The sequence below is a fragment of the Tripterygium wilfordii genome, chromosome 19, assembly GCF_013401445.1.
Source record: "Tripterygium wilfordii isolate XIE 37 chromosome 19, ASM1340144v1, whole genome shotgun sequence".
Taxonomy (NCBI): domain Eukaryota; kingdom Viridiplantae; phylum Streptophyta; class Magnoliopsida; order Celastrales; family Celastraceae; genus Tripterygium; species Tripterygium wilfordii.
This window is the reverse complement of record NC_052250.1, coordinates 775,981-796,760: the sequence shown is the minus strand read 5'-3', so window position 1 is coordinate 796,760 and position 20,780 is coordinate 775,981. Positions and strand designations below refer to the sequence as shown.

General features: G+C 37.2%; 5 protein-coding genes across 5 annotated transcripts; 2 read left to right on the top strand and 3 right to left on the bottom strand.

Moving 5' to 3' along the window:
* Positions 1–238: 238 nt before the first annotated feature.
* On the top strand, positions 239–1,595 carry LOC119986123 (probable glycosyltransferase At5g03795). Its single transcript, XM_038830672.1, has 2 exons — positions 239–841; positions 1,332–1,595. The coding sequence occupies exons 1-2, from the start codon at positions 641–643 to the stop codon at positions 1,593–1,595; spliced, it is 465 nt and encodes a 154-aa protein (XP_038686600.1). The 5' UTR covers positions 239–640.
* An 865-nt stretch (positions 1,596–2,460) lies between these two features.
* Positions 2,461–5,126, bottom strand: LOC119986297 (probable glycosyltransferase At5g03795). The gene is made up of 6 exons (XM_038830875.1): positions 4,855–5,126; positions 4,482–4,769; positions 3,726–4,003; positions 3,038–3,192; positions 2,744–2,901; positions 2,461–2,657 (listed from the first exon to the last, which is right to left on the bottom strand). Exons 1-6 carry the CDS (start codon positions 4,987–4,989, stop codon positions 2,541–2,543), a joined length of 1,131 nt encoding a protein of 376 aa, XP_038686803.1. The 5' UTR covers positions 4,990–5,126; the 3' UTR covers positions 2,461–2,540.
* Positions 5,127–6,710: 1,584 nt separating this feature from the next.
* On the bottom strand, positions 6,711–9,389 carry LOC119986121 (receptor-like protein 9DC3). The gene has a single exon (XM_038830670.1). It carries the CDS (start codon positions 9,387–9,389, stop codon positions 6,783–6,785), a length of 2,607 nt encoding a protein of 868 aa, XP_038686598.1. The 3' UTR covers positions 6,711–6,782.
* Positions 9,390–10,326: 937 nt separating this feature from the next.
* Positions 10,327–16,039, bottom strand: LOC119986296 (ABC transporter C family member 3-like). The gene is made up of 9 exons (XM_038830874.1): positions 13,442–16,039; positions 13,275–13,361; positions 12,518–13,168; positions 12,245–12,409; positions 11,839–12,133; positions 11,218–11,738; positions 11,073–11,136; positions 10,751–10,990; positions 10,327–10,656 (listed from the first exon to the last, which is right to left on the bottom strand). The coding sequence occupies exons 1-9, from the start codon at positions 15,833–15,835 to the stop codon at positions 10,550–10,552; spliced, it is 4,524 nt and encodes a 1,507-aa protein (XP_038686802.1). The 5' UTR covers positions 15,836–16,039; the 3' UTR covers positions 10,327–10,549.
* A 3,391-nt stretch (positions 16,040–19,430) lies between these two features.
* LOC119986118 (flavonol sulfotransferase-like) lies at positions 19,431–20,399 on the top strand. Its single transcript, XM_038830669.1, has one exon. The coding sequence runs from the start codon at positions 19,431–19,433 to the stop codon at positions 20,397–20,399; it is 969 nt and encodes a 322-aa protein (XP_038686597.1).
* Positions 20,400–20,780: the final 381 nt, after the last annotated feature.

Below are 20,780 nucleotides of genomic sequence, written 5' to 3'. Positions count from 1 at the left end.
ACAAGCCAAAGCTTCAGCCAAGGTCGGGTCTAATATGAAATATTTTTATATAGAAATGAAATTTTGGTTACTGTCAAGATGTTTTGCTACATATGAAACGACTGCGTTTGGTATATTGCTTTTATTTATACAGTATAAGTATACAATGACGTGTTACAACTCACCCGTACCAGACATAACTAACAAAAACCGTTACTTGGCCTTTTCAGCACCGAAATACACACCCCCTCAATGACCTGCTCTTGACCCTCTCATTCTCTCTCTGCTTTTCTCTCCTCTGCAAAACCCATTTTCTCCAGAAACCCAGTTTTCCTGAGAAAATGTTGTTCCAGAAACCCAATTTTGCCACGAAAATGGTGGTCCGTCAAAAATACATCTTCCTCATTGCTGCTGTTATTCTTGTTCTCAGTGCATATCGCTATGCCTCTTCTTTTCTTTATAGAATCGCCTCAGATAATGATCAGGTGCCTTCACTTTCTATTTCTGTTTTTCAGTTTCTTTCAGGTTTGTTTGTTCATTCATTGATTCCAAATTTCTTTCTTGGCCATCGAAGTTGAACTTGGACTACCCACTTCACGATTCTGGTATTTTCAAAGACGTCTTCCAGTACCCGGATGTCTTCTTGCATAATTACGCTAGGATGGAGGATTTCAAGATCTTCATATACCCAAATAAAGATGAAAATATTTGTTATTATAATCAGTGGGGCATTCAAGGGGTGTTTTCTAGTGAAAAGTTCTTTCACTACAATCTCTTAACCTCCGACAGATATTCCACGAGTGATAACTTTGAAGCTGATATGTTTTTCATTTCGCTTACTTGGTTACAAATTATGGGCAAGGTACGATTTCTTTTGTTCCAAGAATTTTCTTTTTGGTGATAGTTCAAGAAATTAATGTATCTGATCCTTACTACTCTTCTTTGGATGGTGTGCTTATACAACTTATGTATCTTGAACTATAAAATCTCTTTATTGGTTTATGAATCTTGTTCTGCCATTTGTGCTTGTTCGGGTTGTGTAATTGCAATTATGGTAAAAGAATGCGAAAAATATAAATATCCACAGAAGAAGGATTTAGAGGGTCATGAGGGATGAAGGCGTCATATTTGATAAAATGTCAAGCTGAAAGTATTGATTTCCTTTCTTTTTTTCTCTTCAAGAATGGTAGTAGGAACTACGTCAACGATTACTCAAACTGAACTATGTGACTTGTGACTATATAGAGATCCCATATTCGAAAAATGGCAAGATTGGAAAAATTGATGTGTCAGTCTCTTTTTCACATAATGCAACATGATTAATCTCTGATTTTCACCTTCCTTTTATGCAGGGAATTTATGCTAATGGTGAGGAATATCTTCGATACATAATTAACGAGTACCCTCACTTGAATCGAACTAAGGGTGTTCATCACTTTTTTGTGACTTGCCATGACGATGGAGCAAGTTTAATTAGTGTTGGAGAAATTAAACTAATGAAAATAGTCCCAAAAAAATTTCACTTGCAAACCCTCGCAAAACATTTTCAGACGGATAAAAGTGATAATTCTTTAATAGTAGCTCACCCTAACATAATTTTCTGGCTCCGCCCTTGATTCCCACTATGAGAAACATCTTTGTGACTACGCGTTGAGCTTTGGCCTAACTTATCCTGTTGTCAGGTGAAAAACTTATTTGCGTGTAGATCTGGCACCCGAGTTTAGGCCCATGTCGGATGTCCAGAGGGTAAACTTATATGGTGTCATTCTCGGTTAAAAAAAAAACATAACAGAATATTGGAGATAATATAATGAAATATGCTCTTCATGTCATATCAATTGTATATAATAACAAAGATCAAGAAAATGTATTAATTAGACAACGTAAGAGGCCAACAACTTCTCAACCGAAGTGATTAAGGCATATACTTGACTTGTTGTTTCATCACTGTTTTGTTATTGTTTCCAAACCCTTTCCTTGGATAGTCACAATTTGAAATCTCTTGAAAATTCGGTCGTCGAATTGGATTTGATCAACTCTTTCGATGACCGAAAATTGCATTGCCCCATAACGAAGATAGATATGCTATCATTTATTAACAAAAGCAAGTAGTGCTTACTAGATGTTCCAAAATCTACAGTATTCGACTTTCTTCTTCCTTTACATCTTTGAAACTTTCTTTTCACTTTCTTGGCTGAAAATAAATTATCAGTCCCAAAAAGAATATAGAGATGGCTGAAATAAATTATCAGTCTCAATGTTGTTAGAGCATATAGTTGTGTCCCGATTATGATATGTGATCATATATGTAACGGCTATTCCTTAACTTCTGTATGAGAAGACGCCATTATTTTCCTTGGTGAAAGAAATAAGTTTGAGAAACAGAGGAATCGATGTATTCAATAGAACTGGAGCTTTATTAGGCCGTCAAGAATACAAATGAACAAAGAATGGAACAAATTCTAACTAGTAACAGATATGCCTTAACTCCCAACTTGATCTGGTAAAGTAAAATTGTACAGTAGTGCTTGTCATATTTGTGTTTGGAAATGTACAGAAGTTCAGAAATCAAAAAGATCGACTGATATGGATAGGTGGCGCAACCAGAGTTCGTACAATATCATATGGAAGGCATCATATTTTCTTGGAGGTGAATTCCACACGAAGTGCCTTTGAACCTGACAACATCAAAAAGAAATATAAAAACTGAGACCGGAGACAGCTTCTCTGATTATCACCAAAATGCTATAGAACACTTATTCACCTTGACTATGTTGTAATGCAGATCACTGAATTCCGAATCTGGTATGTCTTCAAGAATCTGCTCTACCCGACCAACGTTATCCTCAGCAATTATTATAGAAAATTTTTTCCAGTCAAGGATGTCATTGAATGGCAGTTCATATTTATCATACAAGATCACTGTGGAGAAGGCACACAAAACTAGTTTAAAACTCGATACACGGATCAGTAATGAGAAATTTCAGCAATAGGAAGACACAGAACTCAATTATGGGGAAAGCCGGAAATTGTTAACACTTGAGAGGAGCGTTCTTACCAGGAACACATCCGAAATAGATTGAGTCTGTTATACAGATTCTTGTGCGAAAGGATGCTCCATCACAAATGCAATACTTGGAAGTTTTGAATTTCTCTTTGTGTTGGTGAATGGGCCAACTAGCTGCTGGATTAGCCCAGAAAGTGAGTCTTTTCCTGCAATACACACAAGGTGAATGTCGTGTAAACAGAATTTATGGACATGGGATGCAGTGTTTCTTGTTTCTACTAAAACATGATATGAGAGTTTTATTCCATCAGATAATTCTCTATATCTTGCAAAGATAAATGGAAATTTTCAGTCTGTATGACAAAGATTTGACCATGGCAGACAAACTCTGTCTTATTGAAAAACAAAACACACAAAAAAAGAAAAGGAAACCCACAAAATTTTTATTATTTGGGGGAGCCAAACATGTTAGAGATAAAAAAAAACATATATCAGCCAAAAGAAAATAGACTTTATTTCAAATGTACAAACTGCCTGCACAACATCTAGTCATAATTCGAAAACTGTTTCCTAACAAACCGAGAATATTAAACCTAAACTATACTGAAGAACCTGAAAAGGAGAAAAACGGTTGTAGAAGCTAAATTGTAAACGGGAATTTATATGGATGATGACAAAAGGAATGTTTATAGTAAGTCAATGAAGAAGGCATGCAAAGTGTTTGAACATCTGGAGGTACCTGTGGTGTATGTCCTTGCCACCCATTGGAAATTCATATGGCAGTCGTATCTGGGGGAGGGTTATACGGTTGTGCTTGTGGTGTATGCCATGTCTGGAATCATTATGTGGGGAACACAAGACTGCAATTGAATTATTTAAAAATGGAAATCTTTCTGAAAAACTTGCTCCATTGTCGTGGCAAGTCACAAAAAAGTGATAAACACCCTCAGTTCGATTCAAGTGAGGGTACTCATTAATTATGTACCGAAGATAATCCTCACCACTAGCATAAACTCCCTGCATACAAGGAAGGTGAAAATAAGAGATCAATCATGTTGCATTATGTGAAAAAGAGACTGGCACAGCAATTTTTCCCATCTTGCCATTTTTCAAATATGGGATCTTTATATAGTCACAAGTCACATAGTTCAGTTCGAGTAATTGTTGACGTAGTTCCTACTACCATTCTTGAACAGAAAAAAGAAAGAAAGGAAATCATTTCTTTCAGCTTGACATTTTATCAAATATGAGGCCTTCATCCCTTATGACCCTCTAAATCTTTCTTCTGTGGATATTTATATTTTTCACAATCTTCTACCATAATTGCAATTACACAACCCTAACAAGCACAAATGGCAGAACAAGATACATAAACCAATAAAGAGATTTTAGAGTTCAAGATACATAAAGCTGTATAAACACACAATCCAAAGAAGAGTAGTAATTTCTTAAACTATCAGCAAAAAGAAAATTCTTGGAACAAAAGAAATCGTACCTTGCCACTAATTTGTAACGAAGTAAGGGAAATGAAAAACATATTAGCTTCCAAGTCATCACTCGTGGAATATCTTTCAGAGGTTAAGAGATTGTAGTGAAAGAACTTTTCACTAGAAAACACCCCGTGAATGCCCCACTGATGATAAGACATATCTTCATCTTTGTTTGGGTAGACGAAGATCTTGAAAACGTCCTCCATCAGAGCGTAATTCTGCAAGAAGACTTCGGGGTTCTGGAAGACTTCTTTGAAAATATCAGAATCGTGAACTGGGTATTCCAACTTCAGCTTCGTTGGCCAAGAAAGAAAATTGGAATCAATGAATGAAAAATCCTGAAAGAAAATGAAAAACAGAAATAGAAAGTGAAGGCACCTGATCATAATCTGAGGCGATTCTATAAAGAAAAGAAGGGGCATAGCGATATGCGTTGAAAGCAACAATAACAGCAACAATGACGAAGACGTATTTTGGACGGACCACCATTCTCGTGGGTTCCTGGAACAACATTTTCTCTGGAAAATTGGGTTTCTGGAGAAAATGGGTTTTGCAGAGGAGAGAAAAGCAGAGAGAGAATGAGAGAGTCAAGAGCAGGTCAGTGAGAGTGTGTGTATTTCGGTGGTGAAAAGGTCAAATAACGGTTTTTGTTAGTTATTTCTGGTGCGTGTGAGTTGTGACACGTCATTGAATACTTATACTGTATCTATAGAAAGAATATAATATTTCAATATACCAAACGCAGTCGTTTCATATGTAGTAAAACACCTTTAAAGTGGCCAAAATATCTGAGACTCATCGTGCTCATGATGATGCAAGAGATGGTCCTAACCTCCCCATATCAGATATTGTTGTCATGAAGTTGTGGACCGAAAGTGTTTGTGATAGGCCCATAAAGATACGGTGGCACCAATCCAGCAAGAAGTTATGAAGGTCAGAGAAGTAATTGATTGCCAAGGTGAAAATAGTGGCATTGATTCAGCACAATTATGAAGAGAATGATGTCAATAATGGGTAGTCAACTGCATGGATCATGGGAGTAGATGAAGGCTATAATCGTGGGATATGAGGGGATCTTATTACCAAAATGGAAGAGGATTGTAATCTTATTTATAGTTATGTTTTCTTTGCCAGAGGGTAGAATGTTTTATTATGAAGAAGTTTCTTATTAATGAGTGATTCCTAAATTTATAAAAAAGTCGAGAGTGATTCTCAAAGTTCTTGTGTTCACTAGTGAGGTTGTGATTGCTTGCACTAGTTTGCATCACATGATCTCTAATGAGAATCGAGAAAAGACAAGTCGTAGTTAGGACAAGTCGTAGTTAGTTTAGTTTTCTATAGAGAGTTCAGCCCAAACTTCTGATGTTAGACTTGGGTCTCCATCTCGTGTGGTGGGTGTTCATCACTCTTTCTCTCCGTGGTTCTCTCTGCGAGCTGTCTACGCAACTATGAGGGCTCTCTGCTTTCTTCTTTTCTTCAAGTTTGAGTATGAGCGTCCCTTATACATATCTATTGTATTTGTTTAGGTAGTTGTGGTATTGTTTTTAGGATTTGTGTAACTTTGAATAGTTTTGAGATGACATTTGGAAACCCCATATCCCACTCTAGGGAGAATAAGGGGTCAACATAATTGAATACTAACCACTTGAGTGACATTTTCATTGGTGAATTTTTTTGGGGTCAAACCATATAGACTCGAGAGGTCCTGAATTCGATTTTCATTGGGAATAATATTTTTGTGGCCATGTGTTGGGCTTTGGCTCAAGTTAAACTTATAACTTATGTGTCTGAGGACTTGACACCTGAGTTTATGCCCATATCGGATGTACAAAAGCCGAATTTGTAGGTTGTCCTTCTAGGTTTAAAAAAAAAACCATAATTGAAGATTGTAGATAATATAATGAAATATGTTTTTCAGGAACATAGTCTATGGATGTAATATCAATTGTTGCAGCCGAGGTGGTTAAGGCATATATTCAATTTGGTGTTTGATCACTGTTTTGTTATTGTTTGTCCAAACCCTTTCCTTTGATATTCATTGTCTAAGGTCTAAATTCTGTGAGTATTCCCATACGAAAATTTCACATTTGTCTGTGTATGCTTGTCTATGTTCATATTTGTCTGTGTATGCTTGTCTGGGAAAGAAACTTCTGTACTGATTTCGGCACTTTTTCTAAATTATGCTGCCGATTTGGTACTTTCCAAGCAAGAATTTATTGGTTGTTGTAGAAATGTAAATAAAAAGATAGATATGCTATCAGTCATTAACAAAAGCCATTACCAGATACTGCAAAATCTACACTATTCTACTTTCTTCTTCCTTGACATCTTTGATACTTTCTTTTCACTTTCTTGGCTTGATTCCCTTCAACGATTCGGGCAAACCACCGTGGTTTCACTGATGAAAATGTAATATATCCGAGAGACAATCCACACACAAGTCCACTCCAATAACCCATCATTACTATTTTCAAATCTAATTCATTTCCAGAATCATCCTCTCCTTCTCCTTCTGGGATGTGATCATGATCTTCATCGCCACATTTCTTCGATAACGGAAAGCCACACAACCCCAAGTTCCCTTCATATGAGCTATTGTCAAATGTAACTAACTGTGAACCAGATGGTATGCTTCCTACAAGCTTATTCTCTGAGAGGTTCAAATGTGAAAGTTGTTTCAGCTCTGCCAATTCTCCAGGAATCTCACCAATAAGTTTGTTCCATGATAGATCTAACCATTCGAGACTACTCAAATTTCCCACGGAAGACGGGATAAAACCGATGAGGTTGTTATGAGAGAAGTTGAGTCCTTTGAGAGAAATGAGCTTGCCAATGACTTCTGGTATGTCTCCTTCAAGCTTGTTATTCGAGAAGTCGATGGTCGTGAATGTCGTTAGTATTTTCACCAAATTATAATCCAACCCTTTCATTGTTACAGACACAGAATCGTGATATAAATCAAAACCTTTCTCCATATACTGCAAACTGCGAGTACCTTCCTTATCCATCATGGATTTAAGGTTATCGATATACTTGGCTGGCAGAGGACCAACAAAATTGTTGTTCGAGATGTCGAATATTCGTAGCTTTGGGAAACAATGAGATCCATTGCAGTCCGGAATGGAACCATGGAATTTGTTGGACCTCAAGACAAGTACTTGCAGTTCTGAGAGAGTCTGCAACCAGTCGGGAAACATGTCGTTTAATTTGTTGTTTCCAACATCTAGAACTTCCAGCATTTCGCAATGGGCTACTGATCTTGGCAAAGGTCCTTCAAAATTGTTGCCATGGAGATTGAGAGTTCTTAAGACATTGTGCTTGGAAAATGTTCCTGGAATCTTGCCATGAAAGTTATTCATCTGTAAATCCAAAACCGACAGACGTCTGCTAAAGCTTCCAATGCATTCAGGAACTGCACCGCTCAAGTTATTTTTGGAGATATCAAACACTTTCATGAGACTAGCATTGCAGATCAAATAAGGTAATGGTCCAGTTAGTTTGTTAGCTGAGACCATGAAAACCTCAACAGTAAATGAAGGAACCGGTAGCAGCCCTTGAAGGGAGTTGAATCGAAGATCGAGAGCTTCAAGAGACTTCCATGGAAGTCTGTCTACATTGGTGATAAAGTTGTGAGCAAGATTCAGATAAGACAGTGAATAAACACCAACATCATACATCCAATCAGGAAGCGGTCCTCGGATTCTGTTGTTCGAAAGGTCCAATGACGCCAAATCTTTCGAGTCTCTTAAGAAATTAGGAAAATCAGTGATGTTGCAAGAAGGTAAAGAGAGACTACGTAGATTAGGCATCGTAGAATTCGGATTGGTGTTTGTGGTGAATGAGAGATTATTACCTGACAAGTCGAGAAATGTTAGCTTTGAAAGATTGGAAATATCAGGAATGGGACCTGACAGTTGATTGTCTGAAAGCGATAGTACTTCAAGCTGTGTAAGGTTCCGAATAGAAGCAGGAAGAGTTCCGGTGCAATTAATGGTGGAAAGAGCAAAGTACTTCAAGAACTTCAAATTGCCAATTGATTCAGGGAGTTGGAATGGGAAAGATATGTCATCAAGTAGCAAGTACTGCAAAGGACTGCTCCAGTTTGAGCTTGGCAGATCAACCATCAAGCCCTCCTCACCAGCTGTTAAGAACAGAAACTCAAGGTTTTGCAGGCGAAAAAGGTTTTCTGGGAAGTTTCCTCGCAAGCCACAATCATCAAGATTAAGATATCTCAAAGAGGATGACAGATTCATCAAGGAAACTGTTGCAGACGAAGACATGTCCACCCCACTGAAAGCAAGTTTCTGTACCAAAGTAAAATTCTGAACTAGCCTCTTCAATGTAAGTGTTTCAAGCACCATCAATAGATCAGAAGAGATATCAAGAGAAATCATGTTTGATAGATAAGAGATTTCAGATGGCACGCGGCCTGAAAACGAAGAATAAGAGAGGTTCAAATGCATCATACTCTGGAATTCGCCAAACTTGGAAGAAATGCTGGAGCCAAGAAAATTGTTGCCTGCCAGGTTGAGACTCTGAAGGCGTCGAAGGCGGAAGAGGCTGTTGTTGGAAGATAAAGACCCTCGAAGCCTACTGCAGCTGAGGTCAAGACCGATTACATGACCACTGAAAACATCGCAGGTAACGCCATCCCAAGAACAGCAATCATTTTCTTCCTTCCATGACTGTGTCTTTGGATAAGAACCATATTCGCAATTTTCAGAAGCATCACTGTTTATGGAAAATGTGTTTTTGAGTTCTTGCAGCACAAGTCTCTGGTCACGGAGGCACAGATGAGTACTGGAACTATTGGCAGAAAACGCAAAAGATGACGAGAAATGAAATTGAAGATTCAACAATAACACAAGCAGCAGGCTGATGATTTGACAGAGCCACCATATCAGCTGTTCCATTTGGAGATGATTGTTGTACATGATGAAGAAAGAAGATGAATATATATATATATATATATATAACACGTAGTTCTTGTTTTGGTTTTCAGCATTAAGTCTTTGATCACCTTATTAAAATGCATTGATATCTTCACCTTTCTTCTACCTGAATATTGATATAAAAATGAGATTGGGACCTGGCTTAAGCCTAATAAGAGGGCAAGGAAAGGAGACTAGTTTCAATCTCTATCGATAGTGATTTTCTGCACAAAATAACTAATATGTCCAAGTCATTGATTTTCTAGTCGTTGTCCATGACCAACATTTTAATTACTGGCAAAAACAGCCTCTCAACATCTAATTTTGGAAGCTTGTCGCTTGGATTTTGTCATTGTTGAGGGGTCTAAAGGGTTCTTTTTTTAAAAAAAAAAACCTAGAACGACAACATAAAAACTTATCCTTTGACATCCGATATGAAACTAAATTTAGGCCGTCAAGCCCACATGAGCATAAATTTCTCATATGACAGCAAGGTAAGTTGGCCTAGTGCGTGGCTAGAAGGGTATTGTTCACGTTCATGGTGATAATCGAACAAACAATGTATAAGCAGGGCGATTAGAGATGGTACTTTTAATAAGTGTCAACCTTCCAACTTTTAAAAGACAATTCCTCCTCCAACCTAAAGATTCTAGTAAAAGTTTTCTCCCAAGAGATTCCAAATATTTTGATTTTTATATTTTGCACTCAACGGAAGCCCAAAGAAAATTTGAAGGCGGGCTGCTAACCTTACAACCGATGGCTTCATTGTTGTGTTACCCAAAGGGATGATCTCACTTTTGCTTAAGTTTACACTCAATCCCGAGATAGCTTCAAAGCCTAAAAGGATTGCACAATGATTGTAAGACCTTGATGACTGACTGAGATGTAAAAAATTGTTGTACTACCGAATGAGAAGAAATTAAAAAGAAAAAGATTTAAGATTTTATTTAGGGCCTTATTGTAACTTGTAAGCATACCATCACACTAACTCTTAACACTAAATTCCTAAGATACATTGCAGACACTAGAATACATATTCAGAGTCTGAAGCAGATCATGCAACCTAAATTTTTCTTCATCATCAAGAAAGACATCTGAGCTGAGAGTGAGATTTACTCATTCAATTGTCAGAAGTCGACTTCTCAAAAGCTCGAACTAGACCTTGCTGCATATTCTGCTACCAGTTGTGCAAAAGATGAAGACTTGTTCTTCAACAATGTTGTTGGAGTGTCATATTCCTCAATAAGCCCTGTTTCAAGAAGAAAAGAGACATCAAGGAAGTGAAAAAAGCAACTGGGTTTACAGGAAAACGGTTTAAAGTGTTAACTTTTGGTGATTCTAACCATGAGTCAGAAGCAGAACCATATCACTGTCGAGAACGGAAGTTATTCGATGTGCAATGGTTATGACAGTGCAGTCTGTAAAGTGTTGTCTGAGAGTAATCTGAATTAGATTATCGGTAGCTGTATCGACAGAAGCAGTGGCTTCATCAAGCACCAAGACCTTGCTTTTCTTGAGTAGTACGCGGCCTAGACAGACCAGTTGCCTCTGACCCATACTCCAATTCTCTCCATTCTCGGTTACTGCAGAATTGACAATGAAAGTTATGAAATATAAATCAGCAGCCAAAATTGAGTTTCCAAGAGATACGAGAAACGAACAAACCTGTCGAATCTAGTTTCTCGTCTTTCTTCCTAACTTCATCCCCTAATTGGCACTTATCCAGAGCCTAAAACAGTTTAAAAATATGTCAGCAATGCCTATCTTTCAACTACTTATCTTAGATGCTACGAAAACATAATCAAACTACCTCCCAAATCTGTTCGTCAGTGTACTCTTCAAGGGGATCCAGATTGCTGCGGATGGTACCTTCAAACATGGTTGGATCCTGGGGAATAATGCTTAGTCTTGATCTCAAATCATGCAGTCCAATCGAACAGATATTGAGGCCATCTATCCTAATCTGACCAGATGCAGGTTCAACAATTCTGAAGAGTGTTTGTATAAGAGTTGATTTCCCACTGCCCGTCCTCCCAACAATGCCAATTTTCTTTCCTCCTGGAAAAGTGCATTTGAGACCTCGCAAAACTAGTGGCATGTGGGGGGCATACCTGACCTGCAGATCAATAAGATCAACTTCTCCTTGTGATGGCCAAGTATGGTCTGGCCGATTTTCTTCTATGACAAGAGGAGGTTCACTGGGAATAGAAGTGTACTGGATTATTCTCTCGACCGATATAATTTTGTTCTCCAGGTTGCAAAGATTCCATATCACCCAAGCTTGTAGCGTATTTAGATTGAGTCCATATGTCACAGCTAAACCCGCAATACCTTCAAAATAGGAAGAGGAAGAATATGTCACATGATACCATATGATTATTACTACTTTAAAGGATAACAACGGAAAATATGGTGCAGGAACTATACTTGCCTGGATCAATAATGCCCTCCGGAATAGAAATTAAGAAAATCAAAGAGAAAACAAACGTGATGGAAGACAACATATCCAGGCGGAAGCATAGCCATTCCATTGCAGCGGCAATATGGAATTTTGGCCGAGAGTATCCATCTGCTAGTTCCATATTTGTTTCACGAAATCTTGATTCTTGATCAAAGCTCCTGATAGTGGTTGATCCTGATATGGTTTCAGCAAAATGTTGTATCACTGGAGCTTTGCACACTCCAACCAATCTTGAAAGTTCTCGAGCAGAAGGTATGTAATATTGCTGCATAATTTAAAACTCTCAAAACTCTTCACTTATGGCAAACAAACATAATAATCTCAAGTACAAATACGAAATTTCAAAACAAAAGTTCTAAAGGATCACGAGGATCACCTGATACCAGATGCTCACCGAAATCACAGGGATAAAAACAATAAACACTTGCCATGCAACCTGAGACATTACCGCAATGATGCCCAGGAGCTGGATTATTGAGAAAGCAAAGGACCCAATCTGATATGGAATGTTCATATCCACAGCACTTTGATCAGTAGACGCCTGTAAGGGTAAAAGGGCATTTGTTAAAGAAAATAGAGGAAGAGCATTTTACATGCAATGTAGAATAAATCAATGAATAATATAAAATAGATCCATATTTTCACTTACTCTATTAAGGATTCGCCCACTAGGTGTGGCATCAAAGAAGGACATGGGGGCGCGGAAAATGCACAGATGCATTTTATTAAACAGGAGAGTGGCTGTCTTGTACCCAGCTGTTACGAGAAGTGTAGCTCTGGAAAGGATGCAGAAAGAACTTCCAATAGCCAAAGCTACATACACAAGCATTAATGTGGAAAGCCCAACGACAGGTTTCGCATCCTCTGACACGGGAGTTGCCCAAGCCATCCAATAATTGCTACCGATTTGAAGAATTTGGAAGAGGATTTGTGACAGTAATATAAAGGGAACAAGAGCTCCTCCATATGCCATTCTGATATACTTCCAGTAGACTGAAAATCCAACTCTACCTTTCTCTCTCTCTTCTTCTTGAATGATCTGACCTTTTGGCCCAGCTGTGTCCTCTGCTGCACCATTCTGTAAATCTTTGTTTTCTTGTTTGTGAGCAACCCCATTTGCACTACTCATCACATCATCTCCCTTCCTGCTAATCTCTTTTTCAGAACTTGGCTCTCCCTCACCGGAATCAAGTGCTGATAAAGCTTTCTTATGCGCTCCCACAAGCTCTATAAAGTCTGGTCCAGAATTGAGAATTTCATTGTACTTTCCAGCTTGTGTAATCCTTCCATCTTTCATGACCTATATCAAAGGAATCAACTGAGTTCTCCAATAGAAAAGCATTATTGAGGTTATTAAGTTTATGATACAAAACAAATAGGTAGAAAGTAACATGTGAATTGCTTACTAGGATTAAATCAGCAGCAGGTAAGAACTCCACTTGGTGAGTTACATAAATCACTGTTTTTGAACTCAAAATGCCCAGCAAAACCTCCTGTCATGCAAAATTCAAATATATATGTTTCAAAAGAGGAGCCTATATACTTGATTATTAATACTAAGGAAAGTGTTTACCTTAAATAAGTGAGACCCGGTATGAGCATCTACAGCACTAAAAGGATCATCAAATATATAGATATCAGCATCTTGGTAAAGAGCACGAGCGATCTGTATTCTTTGCTTCTGTCCACCACTCAAATTGATTCCCCTCTCACCTATAATTGTCTGATCACCAAATGAGAGGATTTCCAGGTCCTTTTTCAGTGCACAAGCTTCAAGCACTGTCTCATACCTTTCTCTGTCCATCTCCTTGCCAAACAAAATGTTGTCCTCAATCTTCCCACTTTGGATCCAAGGGGACTGACCAACGTAAGCCTTTGAGCCGCACAGTCTGAGGGTCCCAGATAACTTGGGTATTTCTCCCAATATGCATGAGAGTAAGCTAGACTTGCCCGAGCCAACGGTACCACAAACAGCAACCCTCATGCCATTGTATACTTTGAAATTTATATCTCTTAGTGTTGGAATGGAAGAAGACAAGTCCCAAGAGAAATGACCCTCGACTATCTCAATTGCTATGTCAGAGCTACCTCTTGTTATCTTCTCTATAGCATCACATTGCAAGTCATCGAGACAGAGAAAAGATGCAAGTCTATCAAGGGAAACCTTAGTCTGCACTATCATTGAAATTGTGTCAGGGAGATTATAGATTGGCTCTTGAAGAATCCTAAATGTTGCAAGTGCAGATAAGATCTTCCCTGAACTAAGTGGTATTCCTAAAAGAATACAGGTACCAAAAGTGACCACGGACACAAAAGTGGGAGCACCCCAGAAGACAAAAGAAGTTATGGCTGAGCTGTAAACAAATTTCTTCAACCAACTTGCCTCAGTTTTCCTAAGATCAATAATTTTCGATAAAAATTTCATCTCCCACCCCTGAAGCTTGAGAATTCTCATGTTTCTTAAAATCTCAGATGTTGCCTTCATCCTATTATCTTTCGATTCCATCAACTTTTCCTGAAACTTCTCTTGCAATCTTCCCAGAGGATAATTCACCAACATAACAATTACAGTTGCAATTAAAGCAGCAACTGCTGCAAGCCCAAGATTTTTATACAAAATCCCCAGGGCCAAACCAACTTGCACAAGAACCAACCATGGATCATGCATGTACCAACAAAAGTCACCAATCCTTTCCGCATCAACGGTCATAAAATTGATTATCTCACCACTAGTATGGCTCTGCTTTGACTGGCAAGAAAGTGTCAAACCCTTGTTGTATATTATTGACACCATCACAGCTCGCATTCTAATTCCAACCTGCTGCAATCGGAAGAACCAATGCCTCTGCGAGAGGCACTCTACCAGCTTTGCAACGAAGAATATAGCAACCAAAACATATCCTTCATTTTTGTATTCCCGTCGGCCATTAAGGTATTGAACAAAAGTGTCAATAAGGTATGGGCCAACATAGGAAGCCAAAGTGTAGAGAATTGCAAGTAGAACCGTCCACAAAATTTCTTTCCAAGCTGTGAAGAACAAAGCTTTCACTAGCTTCATGGAGGTCACACTACCACTACTACTACTGGCAGACACAAGTTTATTTCTGAAAGTTGGAAAGGCCCCAACTACACTATCGCAACTAGCAAGCTGAGGAACATCCTCAAGGTCGAGTGCTTTCTTATTCCCAATGGCGATTAGTGGGCCTATCCAAGAGAAAGAAAGAAGACTAAAAGTACCAGCATTTGAATATGGGGTTACAATATCTCCACCTTTCGACTTATTAGCTTCTGCCCCATTAGCTGAGCTCACATTACCATTCAGAAGGGGTTCCACAAGAAGGGTATTTTCACCCTCATTTCTAGGAAACCCCACATAACAGAGGAATAAACCAGTGAGGACAGACACTATATCAGATACTAGGTACTGGATGGGTAAAGACACTTGATTTCTGCAAAGAACAATGTCTATAACAAGGGAATCACAAGAAATGAACAGATAGAAACCCCACCAAACTCTCAAAAGAAGTGGGAACTTTGATTCCCCTGAATTGGAGAATTGGGTATGCAAATAAACACCAACAGCCCCCCATGAAAGAGTCCTAAGTGCTAAATCCAAAAGGGTCACTAGCTTTTCATCGGACCAACTACTTTTATACCAATAGAAGTAGCTTAACAAACATAACACAAGATCAAATACTGACACAACCAAACAACAAACCAGAGTCTGTTTGTACCACAAAACCCTCCTAGTCTTAAACCTCTCCTTAGAGCCTTCAACACGATTCCCTGTAATTTTCTTGGATACCCAGGACAAAAACAACCCCACCAATAAAACTAAGTGTAACGAACCAGAAAACCCATGTAGGAAAATTGGTTCAAGGAGAAAACTAATACCTGAATACAATAGTGAGGTCGAGTTTGAGAAGAAAATTAGCATACCATGCCTTGTTGAATCAAAAAGCTCCATTATTGAGGGGTTTTGAGATGTGGAGAGTGTTCAGTATTGACCTCCTTGGATGGCTAGGTATATATTCCAATAAAAAGAACACATTTCTGTGTGTGTATATATACATAAATGAGAATGAGAGTGTGTATTGTTCAAAATCAGGGAGAGAAGAGTCAAAGAAGGACGCTGTGGCCTGGAAAAGCGTGGTGGGCAAGGCTCAGGAAACGGAGAGGTCGATGACTACAGCTAAAGTGAGACAAAAAAGTTCCATCTTTCCGAGAAATGTGTGAGCTTTGAGATCTTAGAAAAAAGTTAACATATGATTATTCAATCAGCTTTTTCCATTCAAACAAATATTGATTTTTTTTTTGTGTACCTAATTGCCTATTTTAGATTTTGAAACCGAAAGGAAATTTTGAAATACAGCAAAATTAACGGTAGTCATTTTGATTTTGATTTTGATTTTGAGTTGGAATAATTCAAAATATTGGAGATTTTCTTTAGGTTTACATGGGTTACTGCTTCATGGTTTATGGTGATATACTCATATATATAGAAAAACATTGACATAAAATCATGTTAGCAAACACCTTAGTCACTAGTTGGAGTGGCGATGATAGTGTGTATCATTATTAGTGTTCGAATCCCCTTTTCCGTTTAAAAAAAAATAATGTTAATAAAAATTAAACCCAATAATAACTTGGAATTGTGAAGATTGGGTCAAAAACATATATATACATACATATATATATATATATATATATATATTCCCAATAAATAGTGTTTTGGTTCCTTGGGCAGCAAGAACTGACTTCGCAACAATACAAACAAGAATGATAGTGCTATTATGTGTTGTCATGTGATGTAGATTACCCCTTTTGGTTTTGTTTTTTATTTGTGGTTGTCATTGATAACCCTAGGGCTGTTACTGGTATGGTAAATTATCCATTGGTATACCATTACCGACGAATTGGTTACCGAAAATAGCAGAAGATTGGTATACCGTTACCAATTGTTCGGTACGGTAAATTTACCGATGATTTCGGTAACGGTAACGGTAAACAAAGTTCAAAACCGGTAAATTTCCCGATTACCGACATATATATTAAATATATATTAATATTATTTTTAGTTTTAGTTTTAGTTTTATTTAATTATGACCATTAGATTGATCTAATTTAATCTAGACCATTGATTATTTTTAGGGTTATCATTTATATATCACTTGTAGCAATTTCATTAACTTTAAAGCAGTGTTTGTTACATAACAAAATGCTTTGTTGGTATTGATTACATGTTTTTCTCCCTTTCCATTATGGTCTTTTATCTTTATTTATCTTGTTTCTTCTAGCTTTCCTGTCATGGAGTTTAAAACACTTCTGATACTAAAAATAGATTTTCTGTTATAGATTGTTGGAATAATGTTATGTGAATTATCCTTTCTTTTTTTCACCGATTGATAGGTATTTTCTCTTATTCACATATGGCACAATGATCCTTCTCATTAATCTATCATTTTTATTTCATACAATGACTATTAAGCACAATGCTACTTGATGCATTTTTTTTCTTCTCTTTTTTAAATAGGTTTTAAGAATTGGTAAATTTACCAATTACCGACTTACCATTACCGATCGATCGGTATACCGACCATCGGTATACCGACTCTTCCGGTAACGGTAACGGTAACATTTTTTGAATTACCGAAAGAATTGGTATGGTAACGGTATTCCGTGATTGGTAACGGTAACCGTACCAATAACAGCCCTCCCCACAATTGTTTTTGTATTCAAACCTTGTGCTTGACTTTATGGGTTATTGTGGAATATTGTCATATATCAATATATATATGAATTCTTCGATATGTCCTTCTTTTATAAAATTTATCGAGATTTACTTTTGAACGGTTGGATCTGACGAAATGATTGAGAATAAAACTGATTTAGAATTTAGAGTAATTTTGAGTTTAGAATTTTAGGGTTTTGAGTTATATGAATTCTAGGGTTTAAATTCGTTTAATCAATATTAATTTTATCAATTGATCATATCCAACAACTTAAAAACAATGATCCATAAATTTTATAAAATAGAGGCGTCCTTACTAAAAGATAACAATATATGTATTATATACCTATCTTTTTACGCGATTTATGCATTTTTATGTCCACTTTAATTTAAGTTGTCACTATCCATAAAACTCTTTAGAAAGTTATAAGGAAACAACCAAATAAATATGACTTAATAGACATAGTCTTTGCCAAATTGAAAATCATTATCAACAAATCACTCTCTTGAAGGAAAAAATTGTTCAGTCATTATGAAATGACTCTTGTAACAAAAGTCTTGTCCAACAAATGAAAAGAGATTACATTTTTATAAAGAGATTATTACTTGATGATGATAATACTCTTCCTTACACCCGAGTAATTAGTTAGAGTGGTAAAGATAATACTCTTCTTCATCTATTGTCTTGACTCTTGGACCATAAATATTATCTTTGCTAGTAACTTCAAATAAAAGAAAATTCAAACCAAGTTTATGTTTCAATTTTAATGATGTTTGTTAGTACTTTTTTTTACCATTAATAATGAAATGAATATTTTTTGCATTGATTTCTTGGAAACCAAGCATAGGAAAAGGAGTTGATCAATTTTTTTTAATTTGTCTTTAACTATGATGAGGAGGGAGACCAAAAGAATATTCAATACATAATTCTCTATGACAAAATGATTCTCTCTTTGACAAGAATCGAAGATCTTTTGGAGAAAAGAAAATTAAAATAGTATAATAAGGCCTTCGAACTTTCAAGGAAAGATTGAAATCACAGCAATTTGATTAGAAAAATGAATAAACCTAGATTATATATAGTATGGCAAAATCAAGAACCTTGGCCCGGGTTATCCATACCAAGGGCCCAGTGATTTGTCTCAGCCCGCCCATTAGGCCCAAAACAGTTTATTTTTTATTTATTTTTATGTGTATATATCAACCAATTGCTTGTACCCATTTCTCATTAGGACGAGGGAACTCTGGAATTCTCCAGAATCTATCAATGATGTAGAAAATATAAAAGTGTGGTGTAATGTGACGCAACTCCCAACTATTAAATGAGAATTATACACTCTTTAAATTGTAGAGCCCTTAGATCTCTTGCGTTTAGTTGCTCGACTATGTAGATTTTTCTCATTTGTCTCCAATACTCATCATATCGTGTAACCGAGCCCACAAGTGTAGTGAGTGTTAACACTTGAGATGCCTTTTGAAGGACAAAGTCATGAGGCTCTTAGACCCAAAGCATAAACAATACCTCAAATGGATTAAACCCAAATCTCTCACACCTCTTTCTTCTCCTTCTCACCTACTCCTTCAATTCTCATCTCTCTCAAAAAGGCAAGCAAATGAATAAAATTCATGAATTAAGTAATATATCCAAAAATAAAAGCAAGTCCTTAAAAGTTAGATATATAAATCGGATTTACAATAGTACCAAGAAATGCAAGTAAATGAATGAAAATGCTTGACCTAACAAATCTATATATGAAGGAGATCTTGGGTCATAATTTTACAACCTTGTCTCCCCACATCAAAGATGCCAATAGCGTCTTCCACAGAAAACATGTCCATGGAGAGGAAACTCGAAACATATAGAGAGATCATCTCAACTCTCCCAAGACATGATGGTTGGAAAAACTTTCACAATAACCTTTGTCTATACAATGGCTATTGGTGTAACCCTAAATATGTAGAAGGAACCATGTATGCACAGGACCATTACCACCCTCTTCCTAGCGATGTCATTGTGAGCTCTGCTCCGAAGAGTGGCACGACTTGGCTCAAAGCCTTGACGTTTTCTATCGTGAATCGATGTCATTCCAACGACGATGATTTCTCCGAAACATCATTGCTCACTAAACAGCCTCATGACTGTGTTCCCTTCATAGAAACAAAACTAGTCCAAAGCCATGGTGGTGGTGATCAACATTTGGACATCTTAGGCACCCACATACCATATGATACATTACCTAAATCTATCATCACTAATGGTTGCAAGATTGTTTACATATGTAGGGAACCCAAAGATGTTTTTGTATCTCTATGGCACTTTGCAAGGAAGCATACTCCAAAAGACAAAGAAGCTGTTTCATTAGAGGAGGCCTTTGAGTTGTTTTGTCAAGGAGTTTCCATCTATGGGCCTTATTGGGACCATGTTTTAGGGTATTGGAAGGCAAGTCTAGAGAGGCCTCAAAATGTTTTGTTCTTGACATATGAAAATGTGACTGGCGATACAACATTTTACGTGAAGAAGATTGCAGAGTTCATAGGGTACCCTTTCTCTGCAACTGAGGAAAATGAAGGTGCGGTGGAGCGGATTATTAAGCTGACGAGCTTTGATAATTTACGGAATTTGGAGGTTAACAAGACGGGAAGGCATCGTCGGAACGATCAAGAGGTTGAGAATAGCATATTCTTCAGGAAAGGTGAGATTGGAGATTGGAAAAATCATTTGAGTCTTGAAATGGCACAACGTTTGGACAAGATAACACAAGAGAAGTTCAGTGGATATGGGATTACCTTCAATGTCTAGTAATCTTTTGTGTGTAATGTGATGCATTTGGGTTTAATTTGCATTATCTTGAATGTCTTTGAAAATAAAATTAAATCTCTTTTTTCCTTATCAATTTCAAAACGAGTCTCTAAATTTCTTTGTCGCTTTCTAATCTATTCAGGATTTCAATTTTAGGGTCATATTGTATTGCAACCGATTTTGATACATGTAAATAGTCAGATTACTTATTGCTTCAGTCTTTTAGTTCCTTCATATGGGTTTCCAATTACGATATGAAAACCATTTTCAACTGATAAATACTGTTACTGGAGGTTTGGTCGGAGGAGAATGCTATCTGGATAAAGACTCAAAAAAGTCAAAGAAGATGAGTGATTAAATAAGGAACCTTCATATACCAAG